Raw genomic sequence first — 21,390 nt, 5'->3', positions numbered from 1 at the left:
CTCCCTACACTAACTATTACCGTTAATCTCGACAAGATTTTTGTGGAAGGGGACACCGCCGAAGAACTCGGGGGAAAACCCCTCTAACCAGTGGGGAGAGAACTTGCAAACTTAACGTGGAAGGAGTTGTTCCGAGTTTTCACCCACTGCCACAAGCTGGGATCGAACCCGGCTCCTCTTCATATGGTCTGGAAATTATAATTTCTTCTTATTTTATATTTATAATAGCTGTTTCCATAAAATAAAGTAATAAAAAATAAAAATATAAAATATTTTTCTCTGCATCACGAGCCTAAGCTTAATAATTTAAAAAAATAGTAGTTCTTTATCGGCACGCGCGTTTCGCACGTAGACTTCAAATTTCAAAATCTTTATCGAGTCGAGCGCGTGCTCTTTATCTTCAATAACTATAGCTAGTGACGTAGAAAAAAACATTTACACGTAGATGGCGCTACAGGCAGATTTTTAGGGTGTTTCCATTCTGAAAAGTATAAGATCATGGCAGCTAGGAGCAATAAACACAAGGAGAACGCCGCTAGCCTTTAAACACATCTTATTGTTGTGTACAAATTTCATTGGACGAACCCTTTACGCTAAACATTTTACGGGTGGGGGGGGAAGACAATTTCCGAATTTTCGACGGCAGCAGGCGCCAAAGCCTATAACCAATGAAAACTGTACACAAGAAAATGCACGACTTGTGACTGGTTGCGTTCTCCTTGTGTGGGGTGTTGTGTTTGTTGCTCCTAGATGGCAGGGAAAAATGTTAGCGTAGATAGTTCTACGCGTTCTTGGTTGCGCCTACACATTCTTGGTTAACCCGTATTCATTCTTGTTATTACTCCACCTGTAATTGCTCTGAAATTCGTCAATGCCAAGAATATATTTTTTTTTTAATTAAAAATGATGGAAAAAAAAAGCTATCACGCGATGATAAAATTCTTACAAAATGTACACTTAAAGGAGGACGGGATAGCGTTTTGCCACAAGTGTTTATTATTCGGACGTGACGTCATTAATGTCCGTTTTCGAAGAGATAACCAATGGCAGTCAAGGGCGCTTCCTCCCCACCTTTTGTAACTCGAAGAATGGTCGACCAGCGAAACAATGTCGTTGGATATTTGTCGCTATTATTTTCAAGGGGAAATGATAATTTTTATTCTTTTGGAAGCTGGTATTCTTCTGTTATTTATATCGCATTGTTTAAATTTTAAAATATAAATCTACACTTGAACCAAGAATGTATTTATTTATACCTAGGGAGAATGTCTATGTCGAGACGGTTTTGAGCCTTTCTCTCAATCCACCCGTTGGTCCCCCCAGTACGCTCCTCCACTTAAAATATAACGAATAGTCCCGGTATTTCATTGGCTGCTTAAAATTTACGTCACCTAACGCGATGGAAATCAAACGCCGGTGACGTTTTGTCTTTCCCCCCGCGCGAGACGGGGGAAAAGCGTTCAACGTGCCCGGCGATTGTGGCAACATAATCATTCTTCCTAAATATAAATAAATACATTCTTGCTTGAACCAAACAGAGAAATTTCTGTTCAGAGGCAGATCGAAATCTATTTAATTTGATACAAAGGTCACGCATTCAAGTTTCATTTGAGATTAGGAGCTTACACAGGGACACTTAGGGTCTAATTAAGTTTTAATTAAAATAATATAAGGTTAATGATCAGTATTTAACAAGGTAATTATAATAAAGTTATTTCTGCCCTTATTTAAATAAATTTGATTTATCGCATAATGTATTTCAAATTGAGGAATTAAAAATGTATCTAAAGCAACTTCAATACGATAAAAAATTGGGCAAACTAAAATATTAAATTTTAATTAAATTTAATTTTAGACTTTGTTGGCTCTTTTTGATTTTTTGATTCAATATTGATTTTTATAAACTTAATTGTTCTTTTCCTATATAATTAACGGATATTTTACATTTATCTTGAAATAAATGAAATTTTAATTAAAATTAATTACTATTTAATATTTCAGTTTGCTCAGATTTTCTATGTATTTTATTTTTTTAAGAACCTATTTTTGCCATTTTTTTATTTCACCGTTGAAATACATTGTGATTTAAATCAAGGATTTTTTCAAATTACTTGATTGATTTAAATCAGCCAACGCTGATTTTCGATTATACAACCGTTAGATGCGAATTATTCATCAATTAAGACTATAAAAACCATTAATTATTTCAAAATCAATAAATTCTATAATAAAATAAAAAATATAAAATAAAATAATAAAATCCTTTGATTAAAATAAAAAAAATCTGATTTTTATTAAAAATATATAAGTGGCAACTCTACGTACACGTTCACCCTTGAACTTAAGCTCTATTATAGTTTTCACGAAAATATCAACAAATGGCAAATACCAAAAAATAAAATACTTTGACCACAGATGTTAGATATAATAGTAACCTGTATAAATAAATGTCACTGTAGTTAATAAACTAGCACAACGCCAACTAGGTGGTTTAGATCCAGACTATCTAGGTCTGGTGTACTGGTTTACAACGCGATGAAAAACCTGCACGTCTAGCAATCACAAGCTGGCATTGAAAATATGACGATTTCAGGCGTATCCAAAACACGAACGTCAACACACGGTGACGTCATTTCTGATAAAATGACGTGATGCGGATTCTTTAACTAGGTTTAACAGGATTGCCACAATAGTGTCAAATTCAAATTTCTTGACCATTTAAAGGCCGGCTACATAAATATTCGGTTTACTCTGTCTTTCACTGGATGTAGGCTTACTGCAATACACGTGTGCCATGCAGTCAGCCGACTTCCAGTGAAAGACAGAGTAAACCGAAGATTTATGTAGTCGGCCTTTAAGTTATTTTCCCTGACTTTTTAATGCCAAAATTAGAGTTTTTAGCTTTCACATTTATCAGAAGTTAATAAATTAAATCAACTTATATTTTTCAGTACTAAAGTTATTTCAACGTTAAAAACCTTCAAAGGATCTAAATATTAATAGCACAATTTGCCATAGAACTAGAGTAAAATTACCTTAATAAAGAGTCAAAATTAAACTGAATTCCCTGACTTTTTTGGTCAATTTTCTATGTGTTGTGTTTTTTTCCCGGTTTAATATTATATATATTGGTCAATTTTTACTTGATTAAATTTGTTTTTTTTTTAATAGCAAGTGCAGGGCTATAAGTCGCTTTCAGACTTGGCCCTCCAACAACTTATGTATTCCTAAGAAAATAAATAAATTTGAATTTGAATTCCCTGACGTATGGCAACCCTGTATTAAATTGGAATTTCAAAAGTAGAGCTCGGCGTTTGGATAAGAAATAATCACTTTATTTATTTTTATTCACAAAAGAAAATTATCCAAAAAAAAACCCGATTATTTTACATGTTAAATTTCTATATAGCCGTGGATAATATCCATGGATAAACAGTTAATCGTAATTTTTATGGTTAATCAAAACTTTAGCGGTTAATTTATCTGTTTCGCTCTATTCAAAAGTACATCATTTGTGATAAGATGACGTCATTTGGAATTTTTAAAGTAAACTTGAGATATCAACACTCTGATGTCAATAACAATAGATAAAAAAACTTGGAAAATGATTACAAACACTCAGACACTGAATAATAGAGAACAGTCAAAGTAAACAATTTAATAGTATTCTGGGAGTTGTTCGTTAGGAAGTACACCCAACGTTAGAACGGCGTGGTCATTGAACCGGACCCCGGACTGACCCCTGGTACCAAAACACCCCAAAGCACGCTTACTCATTATCGATAAGCTATAATCAAACACGCATCAGAACTATCGGTCCCCGCTATTTGCCCACATATATATTTCAGCCTATCAGACAAATAATAAAATTACCAATTCATTACGTACAAAGAAAAGGCGTCGCCATGGCAACCAATACCTCTCCACCCGAGCTGATAGAAGACAAACACGAGGTTTCCTCCCCCCGTTGGAACCATATTGGAAGCAGGGAGTTGTAACGGACTTCAGCGGGATGGAGGGAGTTCGCAGGGCCCACCCACAATGAAGTAATTACAGCGACTATGTCAGGAAACCCTACGGTTCACCTGAGTCACCTTTCGCGCGCCACCTGCAATAAAATATTGATCTAAAGAGCCCCCTGGCGGGGAAATAGGTTTCCCTACAATGATGACCATAAAGTGGTCCCCTCGTAAATGCGGATTTAAACGAAAAAATGATGTCATGTTCGCCATTATATCGTGTTGCTTTGCCAGCCAGTGGGGGATACTAGTTGAAGGTTGTCCAATTCATCCAAGGATTTATTCATCCCGAGAGGCTAAATATACAACTTTCTTCACAATTGCGAACTTATAATCTGGAAAGAGAAAAGCAACGCGAAAACGACCCATTTTTTTCTCTACAAATAAATATTTCTTTTGGAAAATTATAGGTTCTTATATTTTAGGTTATTTTTTAGCGCAAAAATTCATATATCCAAGACCAGTTTTTTTCTCACATTTTTCTGGCTTTTGTGAATTTGAAAAATAAAAACTAGGACTATATTTTCTGGGTTTTTCTAAGAGAAGTGTACAATTTTGAATGATCATTTCATACAGAAGACAATAACACGCTACCTTAGAGCAAGAGTCAAGCAAGTCTGAAAACCCCTATTTGAGGAAAACCAGTTTTAAGTTTAAAATCTAGCATAATAACAACGATAATCTAATAATGAAAATTGATAAAAATAGAGTGAAAATATATATTGAAAATTTTGTATAGAGTCACCTTAATTTAAAAACACTCAAGGATTCTTATTTTGAATTTCTGTCAATAGTCACGTATCTCGACTTACTTGACTTTTGCTCTCAGGTAGCGCGCGGCAAAGTTGGATCGACATTAACTAGTCAAGCGCGTAGCCACAATTTATTTCGGGTTGGGTCAATTCGTACTCGATGTTAATTGTAATATACATTTTGAAATTCACGGCTTCGTTATACTTATATTTTTCGAAAATGTATTTATGAGAGAGAAGGGTGTCTATCCGGTGATTGAGAATTTCATTCTCAATCACCGGATAGACACAAAGAGCTTGGCTCCCGCCGTTCACCCGCGCCTATCCCGTTCCTCCCCCACCCGCGCCTCTCTCTCAATCACCAGAATTTCCAATCACCAGAATTTCCAATCACCAGAATTTCCAATCACCAGAATTTCCAATCACCAGAATTTCCAATCACCAGAATTTCCAATCACCAGAATTTCCAATCACCAGAATTTCCAATCACCAGAATTTCCAATCACCAGAATTTCCAATCACCAGAATTTCCAATCACCAGATTCTCCCGTTCTCGGGTTGCTTTCCCCCAACCCCCATTCACTGGATACTTTATCTCTCGTTCACCAGCTCCTTTCCCCCATTGCTTTCACCCCTTCTAATCACCAGTTGCTTTCCCCCATCTCTAGGCAATAAAAACAACCATAATTGTTATCTCTCATACTATCGATCCCAATCGCTAGAAATTGGCTTTTTCCCCATTCGCTATAAATCGCAGCAGTTTGCCAGAATTAGTTTTATCTCTCCGAAATAATTAATGTACCCAAAATTGGACCGCCAGTTTATTATTCTTTTTAGGGGAATCTCTATGGGAGTTTAACATTACAATAAAGCTAAAAGGTCCAGTTTGGGGTACATTTGGTCCGAAATGGGGTACATAGGGCCGAAAATGGTGACTTTGGTCGTTTTTGGGGTACATTTGGTCCATTTTGGTCCATTTTTGGGTACATCCCTGCTTTCCCCCATCCCCATTCTCCAAAATTAGTTTTCCTCGCGCAGATATCTGGAGATTAGATTTTTACCCGTTTGCTTATCGCTTTCGAACCCCTTAATTTCTAATCTCTAGGCAATAAAAACAAGTTATTTACATTTAATTTTTTATTTTAGAACTTTGTTTTACATGTTAGTAGGTACTATCAGATATTCCATTAGATGGTTATCTTGTACATTACACAATTAAAACAAATTAAAGTAGTTAAGTTTACAGGCATTTAAATGGGGTGAAACGATCTCCTGCAACTTAATTTAATTAAAAGTTCTAACTCACGTATTTGTAGTGTTTAGCAACAGTATCGTCTGACATCCGAGGGACAGTTACAAACGTCTTCTTCTGGTACAGGTGAGAAGCTTTTGTCAGAGACCGTAGTTGCTTTTGGCGTCGGGGGAATGTCCCATTCTAGCGAAAGGTACTTTTTTTCCGATGGTGAATTATCCCTAGCCGGACAGTTTGGAAAGAATCTAGCATGTTCAAGTTCTGGTACGTCTCCTGATTTCCATCCTTCTAATACGCCATGGCATTTGTAACATCGTACTTCATCGCCCCGCTGAATATAGTAGAATCCAGCCTTCGCCAGTTGCTCCTTAGTGACGTGCGGATTTTTCCAGTGACGAAACGTTTCAAGTCGATACACTTCAATGTCCATAGCTGATCTAGACCAAATACGTTCTATAGTTTCAAATGATACATTCTCTAAGCCTACATTTACCCCTAAGTCTACTAAACCTAATTTTATCAATATGGTTAAATTTCTACGCTAAAATTATCAATATAAATGCTTTTTTCAATATGCAAATTGTTTTAAATATGTCTAAAAATATAGTCTATTACCAAGAAAAAATAGTTACTTACTTTATGGGTAGAAATCCTTTGTCAAGCTGTAGAAAAGACTGAGCGAGCCGTCAGCAGGTCTTTACTCGTCAATGTGCCGTAGAGAAATGACGCACGGAAGATTAATTTATTCCTATCTTGTTGAGAATAATTCATCACGTGATCTAAACTTCAAATAACCCTCAAATTCTATTGGCTGTCTCTCTCTGACAGTTTAAACTGCCTCTAATGATTGACGGCACATATTAACCCACTTGAGTATTTGGAAAAAACCCTTTGCTACTCAAGGAGAGTTTTGGAAATACCACGTTGACGATATCAAAATCGAGCTCTCACTTGAAAATGTTTACGGAAAACAATCCTCTTGGAAAATTGAGTTACGTAGAAGATTGCTAAAAAATGGCTATGTGTTAAGTTTTTTTCAATAATGAGTCTTATTTTTTACATTTTAAAGTATTTATTAAGAGTGAAAAATCCCATGACTACACTGACGGCATATCTTAAGTACCGGTGGAAAAATCCAGTGCTCAAAGTTCAGTTATCTTATTAAACGTGCGCGTGCACAGAAAAATGAACGAGTCACGTGATAGTAACTTAATTTCTACGCTAATCTTACCCCTACTAGACCTAATTTCTGTCTAATACATTTCCAATATATATATATATATAAAAGAATGCCTAAAAATTTCATTTTAAATATAATAAAATAGCCTAGCTGATTATTATTATTATAACTTACTTTTCAGCGTGACCTTCAATGACTATTCCCAATGCTAAGACTCTTTATTGAGATAACTAAGAATTGATTCCCATGACTACCCTGACGGCATATCTTAAGTACCAGTGGAAAAAAAATCCATTGCTCAAAGTTCAGTTATCTTATTAATCGGGTGCGCGCGCACAGAAAATGAAAGTCACGTGAGAATCGGTACGTCACTGAAAATAGTGGAAGTGTCATCACTAGAGTTCTTTTATCAATATATTTAATTAAGGATTATTTCAAAGTTTAGATGGCGCCATGGTTCTCAAAGCAGTGATATTAAAAGATCTCAACGGGTGGAATTGGAGAAACGCTAAAAATATTATCGACATATTCATTCTCCCTAAGTATAAATAAATAAATAAATAAATAAATACATTCTTGGCATAGTAGTAGGATTTTAAGAAAAAAATTAAATACGGAAAATCAATTATTTTATTTTAAAGGTTTTGTGATTTCTCACCAAACAATTTCAACATCTTCAATGTAGGCTATCACATCAGGGGCATCTCAAAAATCTTTTTCCTCTGATCTCCTAGTTTCTGCCTCTGTCTTTAGTATTTATAAATATTTTCCTATCCATAAACCATTTCCTAACTGGTGGACATTGATAACACTAAAAGTTTACTTATAATAATATGCTGAAATACATTTTCCAATACGCAAAAAATTAAAGCTAGACCTAAAAACCTGTAAAGTGTAAATAGTTAAGACTAAATTTCTAAGCCTAGCCCATGAAAGTACATTTTCCGTAAATCATATCCTAACATGAATGCATTTGTTTTTTTTAAAAAAAATATGCTAATTAATTTCGTAAACAAGCATAAATTTTAGTTCGCCCTTCCTCCAAAATATCAAATAGAGGTAGTACATTCTCGATAAATATACATGTTCTTGGGGAATAAGAGACGTTTTTTATCAAAGTAAGCCAAGTTTAAAGCTTATTGTCATTGGTTCCATAACAAAAACCACATTCGGATCAAAATAAATTTATTTATTTTATTTTTATACAGATTTTTTTTCATTTTTTTGCCTTAATTTCAATTTTGGGAGTCGGTACCCGTTTCACCGAAGATGAAGATGCTTCGTTTTATTCAGCGTTGGGTAAATCGCCGTGTAAAAAAACATCTAGCATTGCATTAACTTTTTCCTCGTCCTCGTCCGAGACCCCTACAATACGTCTCTCGATCTATAAAGTAAAGAAATCAAAATAATAAGCTAAAAGATAATCCATACCTTCTATTCACTAGTTCAATTTATCACTGTCTCATATATCCACTATCGTACATACATACATTCATACACTAACTTACTAACGCTTTAGTCTCCGCAAGTTTTTATGTTGTATAATCAAAGTTTTAAATCGAATAATAATAATAATAATAATAATTAGATCAAAACAAATTTCAAGCTTACGTTAATGTATTCCCTTGAGTGAGGGCCCAATCTTTGAAAAATCTTCTCAATGACGACATGGGTAGCTAGATGGACGTCGATGTAACCTTCGTCCTCTTGCAGGTTCAATTCACGTAAATACCAGTTTTTATATTTTCTTAACATTATTTCTAACGTTCTAAACGAAAATTGTTTTTCGTTTGGCATATCAGGCTTAAAAGAAAACCTAAGAACTGCTTTAGTTACACGCATATCCACGTTATTTTCCATAGCTAATATTTAGCCCTTAAACTTGCTCGTAATTACGAAGAATGTAAAAATGTAGAATGCTCGCTCCTATATTTATGCCAAATCAGAAATCACTTGAAATAATAACTTCATTTGGTACTTAAAAAACGGTGAGAGGTGTGAGGAGGGGTTTGGTAATTTATAAATTTTTATAATCAAATGTACCATAGCAAAAGTATATAAATAATACAAGAAGTGCACTAATTATTATTTTCGCTCGCCAGGTAATTTCGTTTGATTTCCGTTTCGCACGGACGCAGATAACATGGTAACGCGACTACAGCGAACCGATAAAGCTAATTAATAAAATATTGTCAACCATTTGATATTAGAAATGTTAAAATAAAACTTTTACAGATAAATCTAATTTATAAAATATTGCCAATTGAGGGTTTGCAAGTTAGTTTGATTATAGGTTTTGAGTGTTAGAATAGAAATAACGCTAAATACAGGGTTAAATTCAATTCAAAATAAAAGACCATGACAATAAAAAATAACCTTTAAAATATAAATCGCGAAGAAAATGAAGTAACGCGACTTTTAAAATTAGTATAAAATGTTTAATCCCTCTGAAAACGTGAAAATTCATATAGGACAAAACCCAAATACATGTTTACTGAGCTTAGCACTCTACTTTTTCAATCCTCTATTCTCAATGGTGGCCTCTATTTTTACCATCGTCTGCTTCGTAAACTTTATGGATGCATTGGAAGGGCTCAAATTAAGCTAAGTGGGTACACTTCTTGTTTAATTTATATACTTCTAACCATATTAAAGTATCAATTTTAATAAAAGGAATTCAACTTAAGTGTTGTTTTGCTATCTGAAATTCGAAAACAAAGAAGGTAGTACAGGGGTACTTAAGTTGATTTTAATATTTTTTTTAGAAATAACTTAAGTATACAGCGAAATAATCATTAGTGGTATCTAATTTTTTAAGTGCCCACATACTTCTCATCTCGTATAAAAGAGGGTCATTTTTGTACTATAAAACCATTCCATTCCTGAAATCCGCTACAGGAAAAAAGTTGATTAAGCTAAGCAATTTACGAGCGACGTCCTAGCGTACTTGTAATTAAGAAAGTAAGTACTTAGTTTTACGATTTTGCTTAAAACTATGATTTTAAATCGATAAAGTGAAACACGTAAAGTGTCCCTGACCAAAATTGTTTCACAAACATCTGTACCGTTTAATAAGATACGAGTATGATAACGATTTCTAGAGCCCTATGTTCGATAATGATTCATTAGGAAAATTTGAATATAGTTTAAATTTTTAAGTACTTATTTTTTGGTTTGACTACCAATTTGGAGGACTACTGTTTTGATTTTGATATAACTAAATTTGATTGGTTTTCGAAAAGTTTTCTCTTCTACCCCCGCCCCCCAGTTTATAATTATGATGTCAGTTGTAAATTGTTTTTTTCGAGTATAAAAAGGGTAAACAGAAAAATTGAGAGATAGTATTAAGAAAACAGCCAATTCGAATTGTTTCGGAATCGGCTCGAGGGACTAAGTACGTAGATATACGTCAATTGTAAATTCTAAACTTTGTATATATATTATATTCATTCATTCATTCTTACTAATTTTATAGTAATGGATCCTATTTCCATAACTTTGGCCTCGGGAAATGAGTACGTCGGTACGACAACCGAATCTATGATTTGCTTTCACTGCGGCGAATGTACGGAAGAATTGGCAGTAAGAGGCGGAGAACTCTTCTTTTGCTGGGGTCGAGAGTGCGCGCATTATCAAATGGGAGTAATTTTTCGACATGGTAATGTCTATACCAAACACATCCCAGGGCATCTTATAAAGGAGTTCCCGCCCCATCTCCGCTGTACGTACTGTGGAAGAAGAGGGTCGAAGAGAAGCCGTCGACGGGAGGAGTGCTCAGCGTTCGATTTCATGGGATGCTGTCATTACCCTAAGCCTCCCAGAGACCGAACTGTAGTTCGTTTTATAAATAGATAAATAAATAAATAAAATTGCGAATAATTTACAAATAAATGTCTATTGACTTTTCTTCATCCTATAATATAAGTTTATTCCTAAATTTTTAAGCTTATTACAATAAGATTTCTTTAAGAGAGAGAGAGAGAGAGAGAAAAGAATTGCTTAAATTAGGAAGTAATAATGAATCTATTGAATCCAATGTAAAGAAAATGCATCAAGATATTAACTTGGAAAATCCAAAAGATGATTCACCAGTAAGCAGTATTCAGTTAATTAAAAATCATAAACAAAAACCGACTGATTACGGTGCATCAAGATATAATATTTGTATATCTTCGAAAAAAGGTGAATCATTAAACATCAACAATGCGGTAATTTACTTATAATATATTTTATATGAAAATAATTAAAGGTTTTATAAATGATAAATTATATTATAGATTATAGGTGGATCTAATAGCAAAATAGTATACGTCCAGGTAAAGTATTGTTTTATTTAGAAGTTTAAATATTAAGTTAATGGTTTATTTTAGAATAACTATATGTTAAATGATTTATTTTAGAATAGCGTTGATACATATGGTGGTAGGACAACATTAGAAAGTAGGTATATTGATTTAAAAAAACTATCGATTAATTAAACATTTTAATAATATTTTTACATAGCTTCGATAGTATCCAGAGATTGTACGATTGTTATTACGAAATGAAACTAATTTATTTTATAATAAATATAGGTAGTAAAATGCTGCAAAAACCTCTGACTCTACGTTCAATACGTTAAAATAGATTACAATACGTAAATATAGGTGAAAAAATACTAGAAAAACACGCATACTATTATTTTTTTTAATTTTTGGAAATACACAACATCCACCAGTTACTTCGCAATGACGAACTGGCTGCTCTCTTTGTCCCAGGAGACATGACCAATGAGTTGGCAAAGTACGGAAAAGACTCGTACATCCAAGAATTGGCAACAGGTGGCGCAAAAAATTACGTGTTCCGTATAAATCAAGGCGTAATTTTTTGCGCCACCTGTTGCCAATTCTTGGATGTACGAGTCTTTTCCGTACTTTGCCAACTCATTGGTCATGTCTCCTGGGACAAAGAGAGCAGCCAGTTCGTCATTGCGAAGTAACTGGTGGATGTTGTGTATTTCCAAAAATTAAAAAAAATAATAGTATGCGTGTTTTTCTAGTATTTTTTCACCTATATTTACGTATTGTAATCTATTTTAACGTATTGAACGTAGAGTCAGAGGTTTTTGCAGCATTTTACTACCTATATTTATTATAAAATAAATTAGTTTCATTTCGTAATAACAATCGTACAATCTCTGGATACTATCGAAGCTATGTAAAAATATTATTAAAATGTTTAATTAATCGATAGTTTTTTTAAATCAATATACCTACTTTCTAATGTTGTCCTACCACCATATGTATCAACGCTATTCTAAAATAAATCATTTAACATATAGTTATTCTAAAATAAACCATTAACTTAATATTTAAACTTCTAAATAAAACAATACTTTACCTGGACGTATACTATTTTGCTATTAGATCCACCTATAATCTATAATATAATTTATCATTTATAAAACCTTTAATTATTTTCATATAAAATATATTATAAGTAAATTACCGCATTGTTGATGTTTAATGATTCACCTTTTTTCGAAGATATACAAATATTATATCTTGATGCACCGTAATCAGTCGGTTTTTGTTTATGATTTTTAATTAACTGAATACTGCTTACTGGTGAATCATCTTTTGGATTTTCCAAGTTAATATCTTGATGCATTTTCTTTACATTGGATTCAATAGATTCATTATTACTTCCTAATTTAAGCAATTCTTTTCTCTCTCTCTCTCTCTCTCTTAAAGAAATCTTATTGTAATAAGCTTAAAAATTTAGGAATAAACTTATATTATAGGATGAAGAAAAGTCAATAGACATTTATTTGTAAATTATTCGCAATTTTATTTATTTATTTATCTATTTATAAAACGAACTACAGTTCGGTCTCTGGGAGGCTTAGGGTAATGACAGCATCCCATGAAATCGAACGCTGAGCACTCCTCCCGTCGACGGCTTCTCTTCGACCCTCTTCTTCCACAGTACGTACAGCGGAGATGGGGCGGGAACTCCTTTATAAGATGCCCTGGGATGTGTTTGGTATAGACATTACCATGTCGAAAAATTACTCCCATTTGATAATGCGCGCACTCTCGACCCCAGCAAAAGAAGAGTTCTCCGCCTCTTACTGCCAATTCTTCCGTACATTCGCCGCAGTGAAAGCAAATCATAGATTCGGTTGTCGTACCGACGTACTCATTTCCCGAGGCCAAAGTTATGGAAATAGGATCCATTACTATAAAATTAGTAAGAATGAATGAATGAATATAATATATATACAAAGTTTAGAATTTACAATTGACGTATATCTACGTACTTAGTCCCTCGAGCCGATTCCGAAACAATTCGAATTGGCTGTTTTCTTAATACTATCTCTCAATTTTTCTGTTTACCCTTTTTATACTCGAAAAAAACAATTTACAACTGACATCATAATTATAAACTGGGGGGCGGGGGTAGAAGAGAAAACTTTTCGAAAACCAATCAAATTTAGTTATATCAAAATCAAAACAGTAGTCCTCCAAATTGGTAGTCAAACCAAAAAATAAGTACTTAAAAATTTAAACTATATTCAAATTTTCCTAATGAATCATTATCGAACATAGGGCTCTAGAAATCGTTATCATACTCGTATCTTATTAAACGGTACAGATGTTTGTGAAACAATTTTGGTCAGGGACACTTTACGTGTTTCACTTTATCGATTTAAAATCATAGTTTTAAGCAAAATCGTAAAACTAAGTACTTACTTTCTTAATTACAAGTACGCTAGGACGTCGCTCGTAAATTGCTTAGCTTAATCAACTTTTTTCCTGTAGCGGATTTCAGGAATGGAATGGTTTTATAGTACAAAAATGACCCTCTTTTATACGAGATGAGAAGTATGTGGGCACTTAAAAAATTAGATACCACTAATGATTATTTCGCTGTATACTTAAGTTATTTCTAAAAAAAATATTAAAATCAACTTAAGTACCCCTGTACTACCTTCTTTGTTTTCGAATTTCAGATAGCAAAACAACACTTAAGTTGAATTCCTTTTATTAAAATTGATACTTTAATATGGTTAGAAGTATATAAATTAAACAAGAAGTGTACCCACTTAGCTTAATTTGAGCCCTTCCAATGCATCCATAAAGTTTACGAAGCAGACGATGGTAAAAATAGAGGCCACCATTGAGAATAGAGGATTGAAAAAGTAGAGTGCTAAGCTCAGTAAACATGTATTTGGGTTTTGTCCTATATGAATTTTCACGTTTTCAGAGGGATTAAACATTTTATACTAATTTTAAAAGTCGCGTTACTTCATTTTCTTCGCGATTTATATTTTAAAGGTTATTTTTTATTGTCATGGTCTTTTATTTTGAATTGAATTTAACCCTGTATTTAGCGTTATTTCTATTCTAACACTCAAAACCTATAATCAAACTAACTTGCAAACCCTCAATTGGCAATATTTTATAAATTAGATTTATCTGTAAAAGTTTTATTTTAACATTTCTAATATCAAATGGTTGACAATATTTTATTAATTAGCTTTATCGGTTCGCTGTAGTCGCGTTACCATGTTATCTGCGTCCGTGCGAAACGGAAATCAAACGAAATTACCTGGCGAGCGAAAATAATAATTAGTGCACTTCTTGTATTATTTATATACTTTTGCTATGGTACATTTGATTATAAAAATTTATAAATTACCAAACCCCTCCTCCCACCTCTCACCGTTTTTTAAGTACCAAATGAAGTTATTATTTCAAGTGATTTCTGATTTGGCATAAATATAGGAGCGAGCATTCTACATTTTTACATTCTTCGTAATTACGAGCAAGTTTAAGGGCTAAATATTAGCTATGGAAAATAACGTGGATATGCGTGTAACTAAAGCAGTTCTTAGGTTTTCTTTTAAGCCTGATATGCCAAACGAAAAACAATTTTCGTTTAGAACGTTAGAAATAATGTTAAGAAAATATAAAAACTGGTATTTACGTGAATTGAACCTGCAAGAGGACGAAGGTTACATCGACGTCCATCTAGCTACCCATGTCGTCATTGAGAAGATTTTTCAAAGATTGGGCCCTCACTCAAGGGAATACATTAACGTAAGCTTGAAATTTGTTTTGATCTAATTATTATTATTATTATTATTATTCGATTTAAAACTTTGATTATACAACATAAAAACTTGCGGAGACTAAAGCGTTAGTAAGTTAGTGTATGAATGTATGTATGTACGATAGTGGATATATGAGACAGTGATAAATTGAACTAGTGAATAGAAGGTATGGATTATCTTTTAGCTTATTATTTTGATTTCTTTACTTTATAGATCGAGAGACGTATTGTAGGGGTCTCGGACGAGGACGAGGAAAAAGTTAATGCAATGCTAGATGTTTTTTTACACGGCGATTTACCCAACGCTGAATAAAACGAAGCATCTTCATCTTCGGTGAAACGGGTACCGACTCCCAAAATTGAAATTAAGGCAAAAAAAATGAAAAAAAATCTGTATAAAAATAAAATAAATAAATTTATTTTGATCCGAATGTGGTTTTTGTTATGGAACCAATGACAATAAGCTTTAAACTTGGCTTACTTTGATAAAAAACGTCTCTTATTCCCCAAGAACATGTATATTTATCGAGAATGTACTACCTCTATTAGATATTTTGGAGGAAGGGCGAACTAAAATTTATGCTTGTTTACGAAATTAATTAGCATATTTTTTTTAAAAAAAACAAATGCATTCATGTTAGGATATGATTTACGGAAAATGTACTTTCATGGGCTAGGCTTAGAAATTTAGTCTTAACTATTTACACTTTACAGGTTTTTAGGTCTAGCTTTAATTTTTTGCGTATTGGAAAATGTATTTCAGCATATTATTATAAGTAAACTTTTAGTGTTATCAATGTCCACCAGTTAGGAAATGGTTTATGGATAGGAAAATATTTATAAATACTAAAGACAGAGGCAGAAACTAGGAGATCAGAGGAAAAAGATTTTTGAGATGCCCCTGATGTGATAGCCTACATTGAAGATGTTGAAATTGTTTGGTGAGAAATCACAAAACCTTTAAAATAAAATAATTGATTTTCCGTATTTAATTTTTTTCTTAAAATCCTACTACTATGCCAAGAATGTATTTATTTATTTATTTATTTATTTATTTATACTTAGGGAGAATGAATATGTCGATAATATTTTTAGCGTTTCTCCAATTCCACCCGTTGAGATCTTTTAATATCACTGCTTTGAGAACCATGGCGCCATCTAAACTTTGAAATAATCCTTAATTAAATATATTGATAAAAGAACTCTAGTGATGACACTTCCACTATTTTCAGTGACGTACCGATTCTCACGTGACTTTCATTTTCTGTGCGCGCGCACCCGATTAATAAGATAACTGAACTTTGAGCAATGGATTTTTTTTCCACTGGTACTTAAGATATGCCGTCAGGGTAGTCATGGGAATCAATTCTTAGTTATCTCAATAAAGAGTCTTAGCATTGGGAATAGTCATTGAAGGTCACGCTGAAAAGTAAGTTATAATAATAATAATCAGCTAGGCTATTTTATTATATTTAAAATGAAATTTTTAGGCATTCTTTTATATATATATATATTGGAAATGTATTAGACAGAAATTAGGTCTAGTAGGGGTAAGATTAGCGTAGAAATTAAGTTACTATCACGTGACTCGTTCATTTTTCTGTGCACGCGCACGTTTAATAAGATAACTGAACTTTGAGCACTGGATTTTTCCACCGGTACTTAAGATATGCCGTCAGTGTAGTCATGGGATTTTTCACTCTTAATAAATACTTTAAAATGTAAAAAATAAGACTCATTATTGAAAAAAACTTAACACATAGCCATTTTTTAGCAATCTTCTACGTAACTCAATTTTCCAAGAGGATTGTTTTCCGTAAACATTTTCAAGTGAGAGCTCGATTTTGATATCGTCAACGTGGTATTTCCAAAACTCTCCTTGAGTAGCAAAGGGTTTTTTCCAAATACTCAAGTGGGTTAATATGTGCCGTCAATCATTAGAGGCAGTTTAAACTGTCAGAGAGAGACAGCCAATAGAATTTGAGGGTTATTTGAAGTTTAGATCACGTGATGAATTATTCTCAACAAGATAGGAATAAATTAATCTTCCGTGCGTCATTTCTCTACGGCACATTGACGAGTAAAGACCTGCTGACGGTTCGCTCAGTCTTTTCTACAGCTTGACAAAGGATTTCTACCCATAAAGTAAGTAACTATTTTTTCTTGGTAATAGACTATATTTTTAGACATATTTAAAACAATTTGCATATTGAAAAAAGCATTTATATTGATAATTTTAGCGTAGAAATTTAACCATATTGATAAAATTAGGTTTAGTAGACTTAGGGGTAAATGTAGGCTTAGAGAATGTATCATTTGAAACTATAGAACGTATTTGGTCTAGATCAGCTATGGACATTGAAGTGTATCGACTTGAAACGTTTCGTCACTGGAAAAATCCGCACGTCACTAAGGAGCAACTGGCGAAGGCTGGATTCTACTATATTCAGCGGGGCGATGAAGTACGATGTTACAAATGCCATGGCGTATTAGAAGGATGGAAATCAGGAGACGTACCAGAACTTGAACATGCTAGATTCTTTCCAAACTGTCCGGCTAGGGATAATTCACCATCGGAAAAAAAGTACCTTTCGCTAGAATGGGACATTCCCCCGACGCCAAAAGCAACTACGGTCTCTGACAAAAGCTTCTCACCTGTACCAGAAGAAGACGTTTGTAACTGTCCCTCGGATGTCAGACGATACTGTTGCTAAACACTACAAATACGTGAGTTAGAACTTTTAATTAAATTAAGTTGCAGGAGATCGTTTCACCCCATTTAAATGCCTGTAAACTTAACTACTTTAATTTGTTTTAATTGTGTAATGTACAAGATAACCATCTAATGGAATATCTGATAGTACCTACTAACATGTAAAACAAAGTTCTAAAATAAAAAATTAAATGTAAATAACTTGTTTTTATTGCCTAGAGATTAGAAATTAAGGGGTTCGAAAGCGATAAGCAAACGGGTAAAAATCTAATCTCCAGATATCTGCGCGAGGAAAACTAATTTTGGAGAATGGGGATGGGGGAAAGCAGGGATGTACCCAAAAATGGACCAAAATGGACCAAATGTACCCCAAAAACGACCAAAGTCACCATTTTCGGCCCTATGTACCCCATTTCGGACCAAATGTACCCCAAACTGGACCTTTTAGCTTTATTGTAATGTTAAACTCCCATAGAGATTCCCCTAAAAAGAATAATAAACTGGCGGTCCAATTTTGGGTACATTAATTATTTCGGAGAGATAAAACTAATTCTGGCAAACTGCTGCGATTTATAGCGAATGGGGAAAAAGCCAATTTCTAGCGATTGGGATCGATAGTATGAGAGATAACAATTATGGTTGTTTTTATTGCCTAGAGATGGGGGAAAGCAACTGGTGATTAGAAGGGGTGAAAGCAATGGGGGAAAGGAGCTGGTGAACGAGAGATAAAGTATCCAGTGAATGGGGGTTGGGGGAAAGCAACCCGAGAACGGGAGAATCTGGTGATTGGAAATTCTGGTGATTGGAAATTCTGGTGATTGGAAATTCTGGTGATTGGAAATTCTGGTGATTGGAAATTCTGGTGATTGGAAATTCTGGTGATTGGAAATTCTGGTGATTGGAAATTCTGGTGATTGGAAATTCTGGTGATTGGAAATTCTGGTGATTGGAAATTCTGGTGATTGGAAATTCTGGTGATTGAGAGAGAGGCGCGGGTGGGGGAGGAACGGGATAGGCGCGGGTGAACGGCGGGAGCCAAGCTCTTTGTGTCTATCCGGTGATTGAGAATGAAATTCTCAATCACCGGATAGACACCCTTCTCTCTTTATGTCTCGAATAAAAACTACCGACCGAATTAATATTTTCAAATTACATAAGAACCACGTACAGGTTTGCTACAGTATTTTGACATTCTAATTAACTGAGTTTTCCAAGTTTTCCCTGTAATCTCCGAAGATTTTCCGACTTATTTTGTGTTAAATTTTGTATTTCTTCACTTATTTAGTATTGCAAGTCGGAAATTTTTCCGAAAAAAATGAAAAATGTTTTCATTCCATGATTAGTCTAATATATTATTTGCAAATTTAAATAAAGCGGAATTTTCACCTAATTTTTTCGAATCTTCAAGTAAAACTAAACCTCTAGACTAGTTTAAACTGATTAACAATGTAACACTATTAATGTTTTGTTGTATGTTTACTGATAAGTTACAAATATTACTGAAAATTTCTGATAACGTTTTCCTATACGAAATATTTTTCAATTCTGTAAATCAATAAAAATTAAGAAATATCTCCAGCTTTAAAAACCTATTCCAGTATCATTCGTTATCTCTATTTTTATACCCCCGTACCGTAAATTATATACATACCGGGTATCAGTCAGTTTAAAACTAAATTTACAGCCAAAAGTGTTAAAAATATAAAGGAATAGAGACTTGGCACTCCATAGCTTTGGCCATGGCCGCCATTGTGGTCATATTTTTCTCCCCACGATAAAAACTATTGAAAAAAAAAATGACGGAGCACTGCCAAGTCCCTATCAAAGGATAAAAATTGCAAAATTATAGCATAAAAAGACTTGATTACCAATTTAAAGTAGTTTTATAGGATTAAAATATAGAAATACACAATATTTAAAAGTAGTCCTAAGACAAATCAGAAAAGGAAATTCGACACATTTTTTAAGCTGCTCCATCAAATTAAATATATTTATCGTCGATATAAATATTTTTTAAATTTAATCAGTTCAGTTTCAACCGAAAATGCTAAAATATAGGCAGCATGACGTATATAATACGTCACCCATGCTTTATACAATTGGGAAATAAAAAGATTACCAGCATGGCGGCCATAGCCAAAGGTACGGCGTGACGTCATGCTGCCAAGTCCCTTTTATAGGAGAAAGGAATTGCAGGAAATATCAGAAACGGAATAGTAAATATAGGATAAAAAAGGAATTATAGTAAACATATGATAACAAGGAATTATAGGAAACGGAATAATATGAAATATAGGATAAAAAGAATTATAGGAAATATAGGAAACGGAATAGGAAATAAAAGAAACGGAATAATATGAAATATAGGATAAAAAGGAATTATAGGAAACATAGGATAAAAATTAATTAAATGAAATAAGATAAAAAGGAATTATCGGAAATATAAGAAACTGAATAATAGAAAATATAGGATAAAATGAATTATAGGAAACGGAATAGGAAATAAAAGAAACGGAATAGGAAATATAGGATGAAAAGGAATTATAGGATAAGCGGAATAATTGGAAATATAGGATAGAACAGAATCACAGAAATTATAGGATAAACACGGAATTATAGGTAACAGAGGATGCAAAATGGAATTATATGAAATATAGGATCATTTTACAATTAAAGGAAAATATAGGATCGCTGGGAGATCCTGCACATAGTGCTCGGAATTGTTTATTCATTATCTACAAATTTTCCGATTTATTTAAAAACGTTGGTAAAAAGAATATTATTTTAACTTATTTAATTATGTTTTTTACACAACCAAGCATTTATTTCAATAAAAGTGGCATTTATTATTTTATTTAAATAATTATTTGTTTTATTTAAATAATAGGCTTATTCACTTTCGATTATTTAAACATTTTACAATTTTTATTCAACTATTGGTTATTTAAATAAATATTATTTAAATATCGCCGAGCTTATTTTACGCATGGATAAAAATTAATCGAAATCCGAGCATTACCTGCACATAAGATAAATATATCAAAACACAAACTGTAGTCACAATATTGGGGAACTGACGTAAAAAAGGTCAATATCACCATTTAATAGGTAGGGCTTCTCCGCAATTCACCGAAAGGTTAAACGACCAACAATAGATTAAAAAAAAATTAAAACAAAACCGATCTCTTCCGCGTTGGACAGGATGGAAAAACTATAATTGGTTTAAAATAATAATCTATAAAGCGGGGAGGCAGACCAGATTAATATCTGTCGAAAGAAACCTTATTTCGCTTTAAAAAAAGGAGGCATTGTGGGTGCGAAGCACGTCTCCCGACACAGAAGCCGACCAAGTTGAGAAAAAAAGCTTTTGACAAGCC

General features: G+C 33.3%; 3 protein-coding genes across 4 annotated transcripts in view; 1 reads left to right on the top strand and 2 right to left on the bottom strand.

Annotated features, from left to right (window-relative positions):
- Window positions 1-21,390, bottom strand: part of LOC149945505 (uncharacterized) — a 110,793-nt gene that overhangs the window by 26,878 nt on the left and 62,525 nt on the right. The gene's annotated exons all lie outside the window — the stretch shown is intronic.
- Window positions 6,038-6,696, bottom strand: LOC149945507 (death-associated inhibitor of apoptosis 2-like). Its single transcript, XM_090175822.1, has 2 exons — window positions 6,660-6,696; window positions 6,038-6,460 (listed from the first exon to the last, which is right to left on the bottom strand). The coding sequence occupies exon 2, from the start codon at window positions 6,451-6,453 to the stop codon at window positions 6,091-6,093; it is 363 nt and encodes a 120-aa protein (XP_090031948.1). The 5' UTR covers window positions 6,454-6,460; window positions 6,660-6,696; the 3' UTR covers window positions 6,038-6,090.
- Window positions 17,192-18,067, top strand: LOC149945506 (death-associated inhibitor of apoptosis 2-like). Of its 2 annotated transcripts, none has more exons than XM_090175757.1 (2): window positions 17,192-17,445; window positions 17,650-18,067. In XM_090175757.1, the coding sequence occupies exon 2, from the start codon at window positions 17,652-17,654 to the stop codon at window positions 18,012-18,014; it is 363 nt and encodes a 120-aa protein (XP_090031883.1). In that variant the 5' UTR covers window positions 17,192-17,445; window positions 17,650-17,651; the 3' UTR covers window positions 18,015-18,067. The 2 variants fall into 2 exon arrangements, with proteins under 2 accessions (XP_090031883.1, XP_090031882.1); XM_090175756.1 differs by having other exon boundaries at window positions 17,645-18,067.

This window comes from Leiobunum rupestre, chromosome 5, assembly GCF_980474605.1.
Source record: "Leiobunum rupestre chromosome 5, qqLeiRupe1.1.hap1, whole genome shotgun sequence".
Lineage (NCBI taxonomy): Eukaryota > Metazoa > Arthropoda > Arachnida > Opiliones > Sclerosomatidae > Leiobunum > Leiobunum rupestre.
The sequence above is the reverse complement of the archived record's forward strand: the minus strand, read 5'-3'. Positions and strand labels throughout refer to the sequence as shown.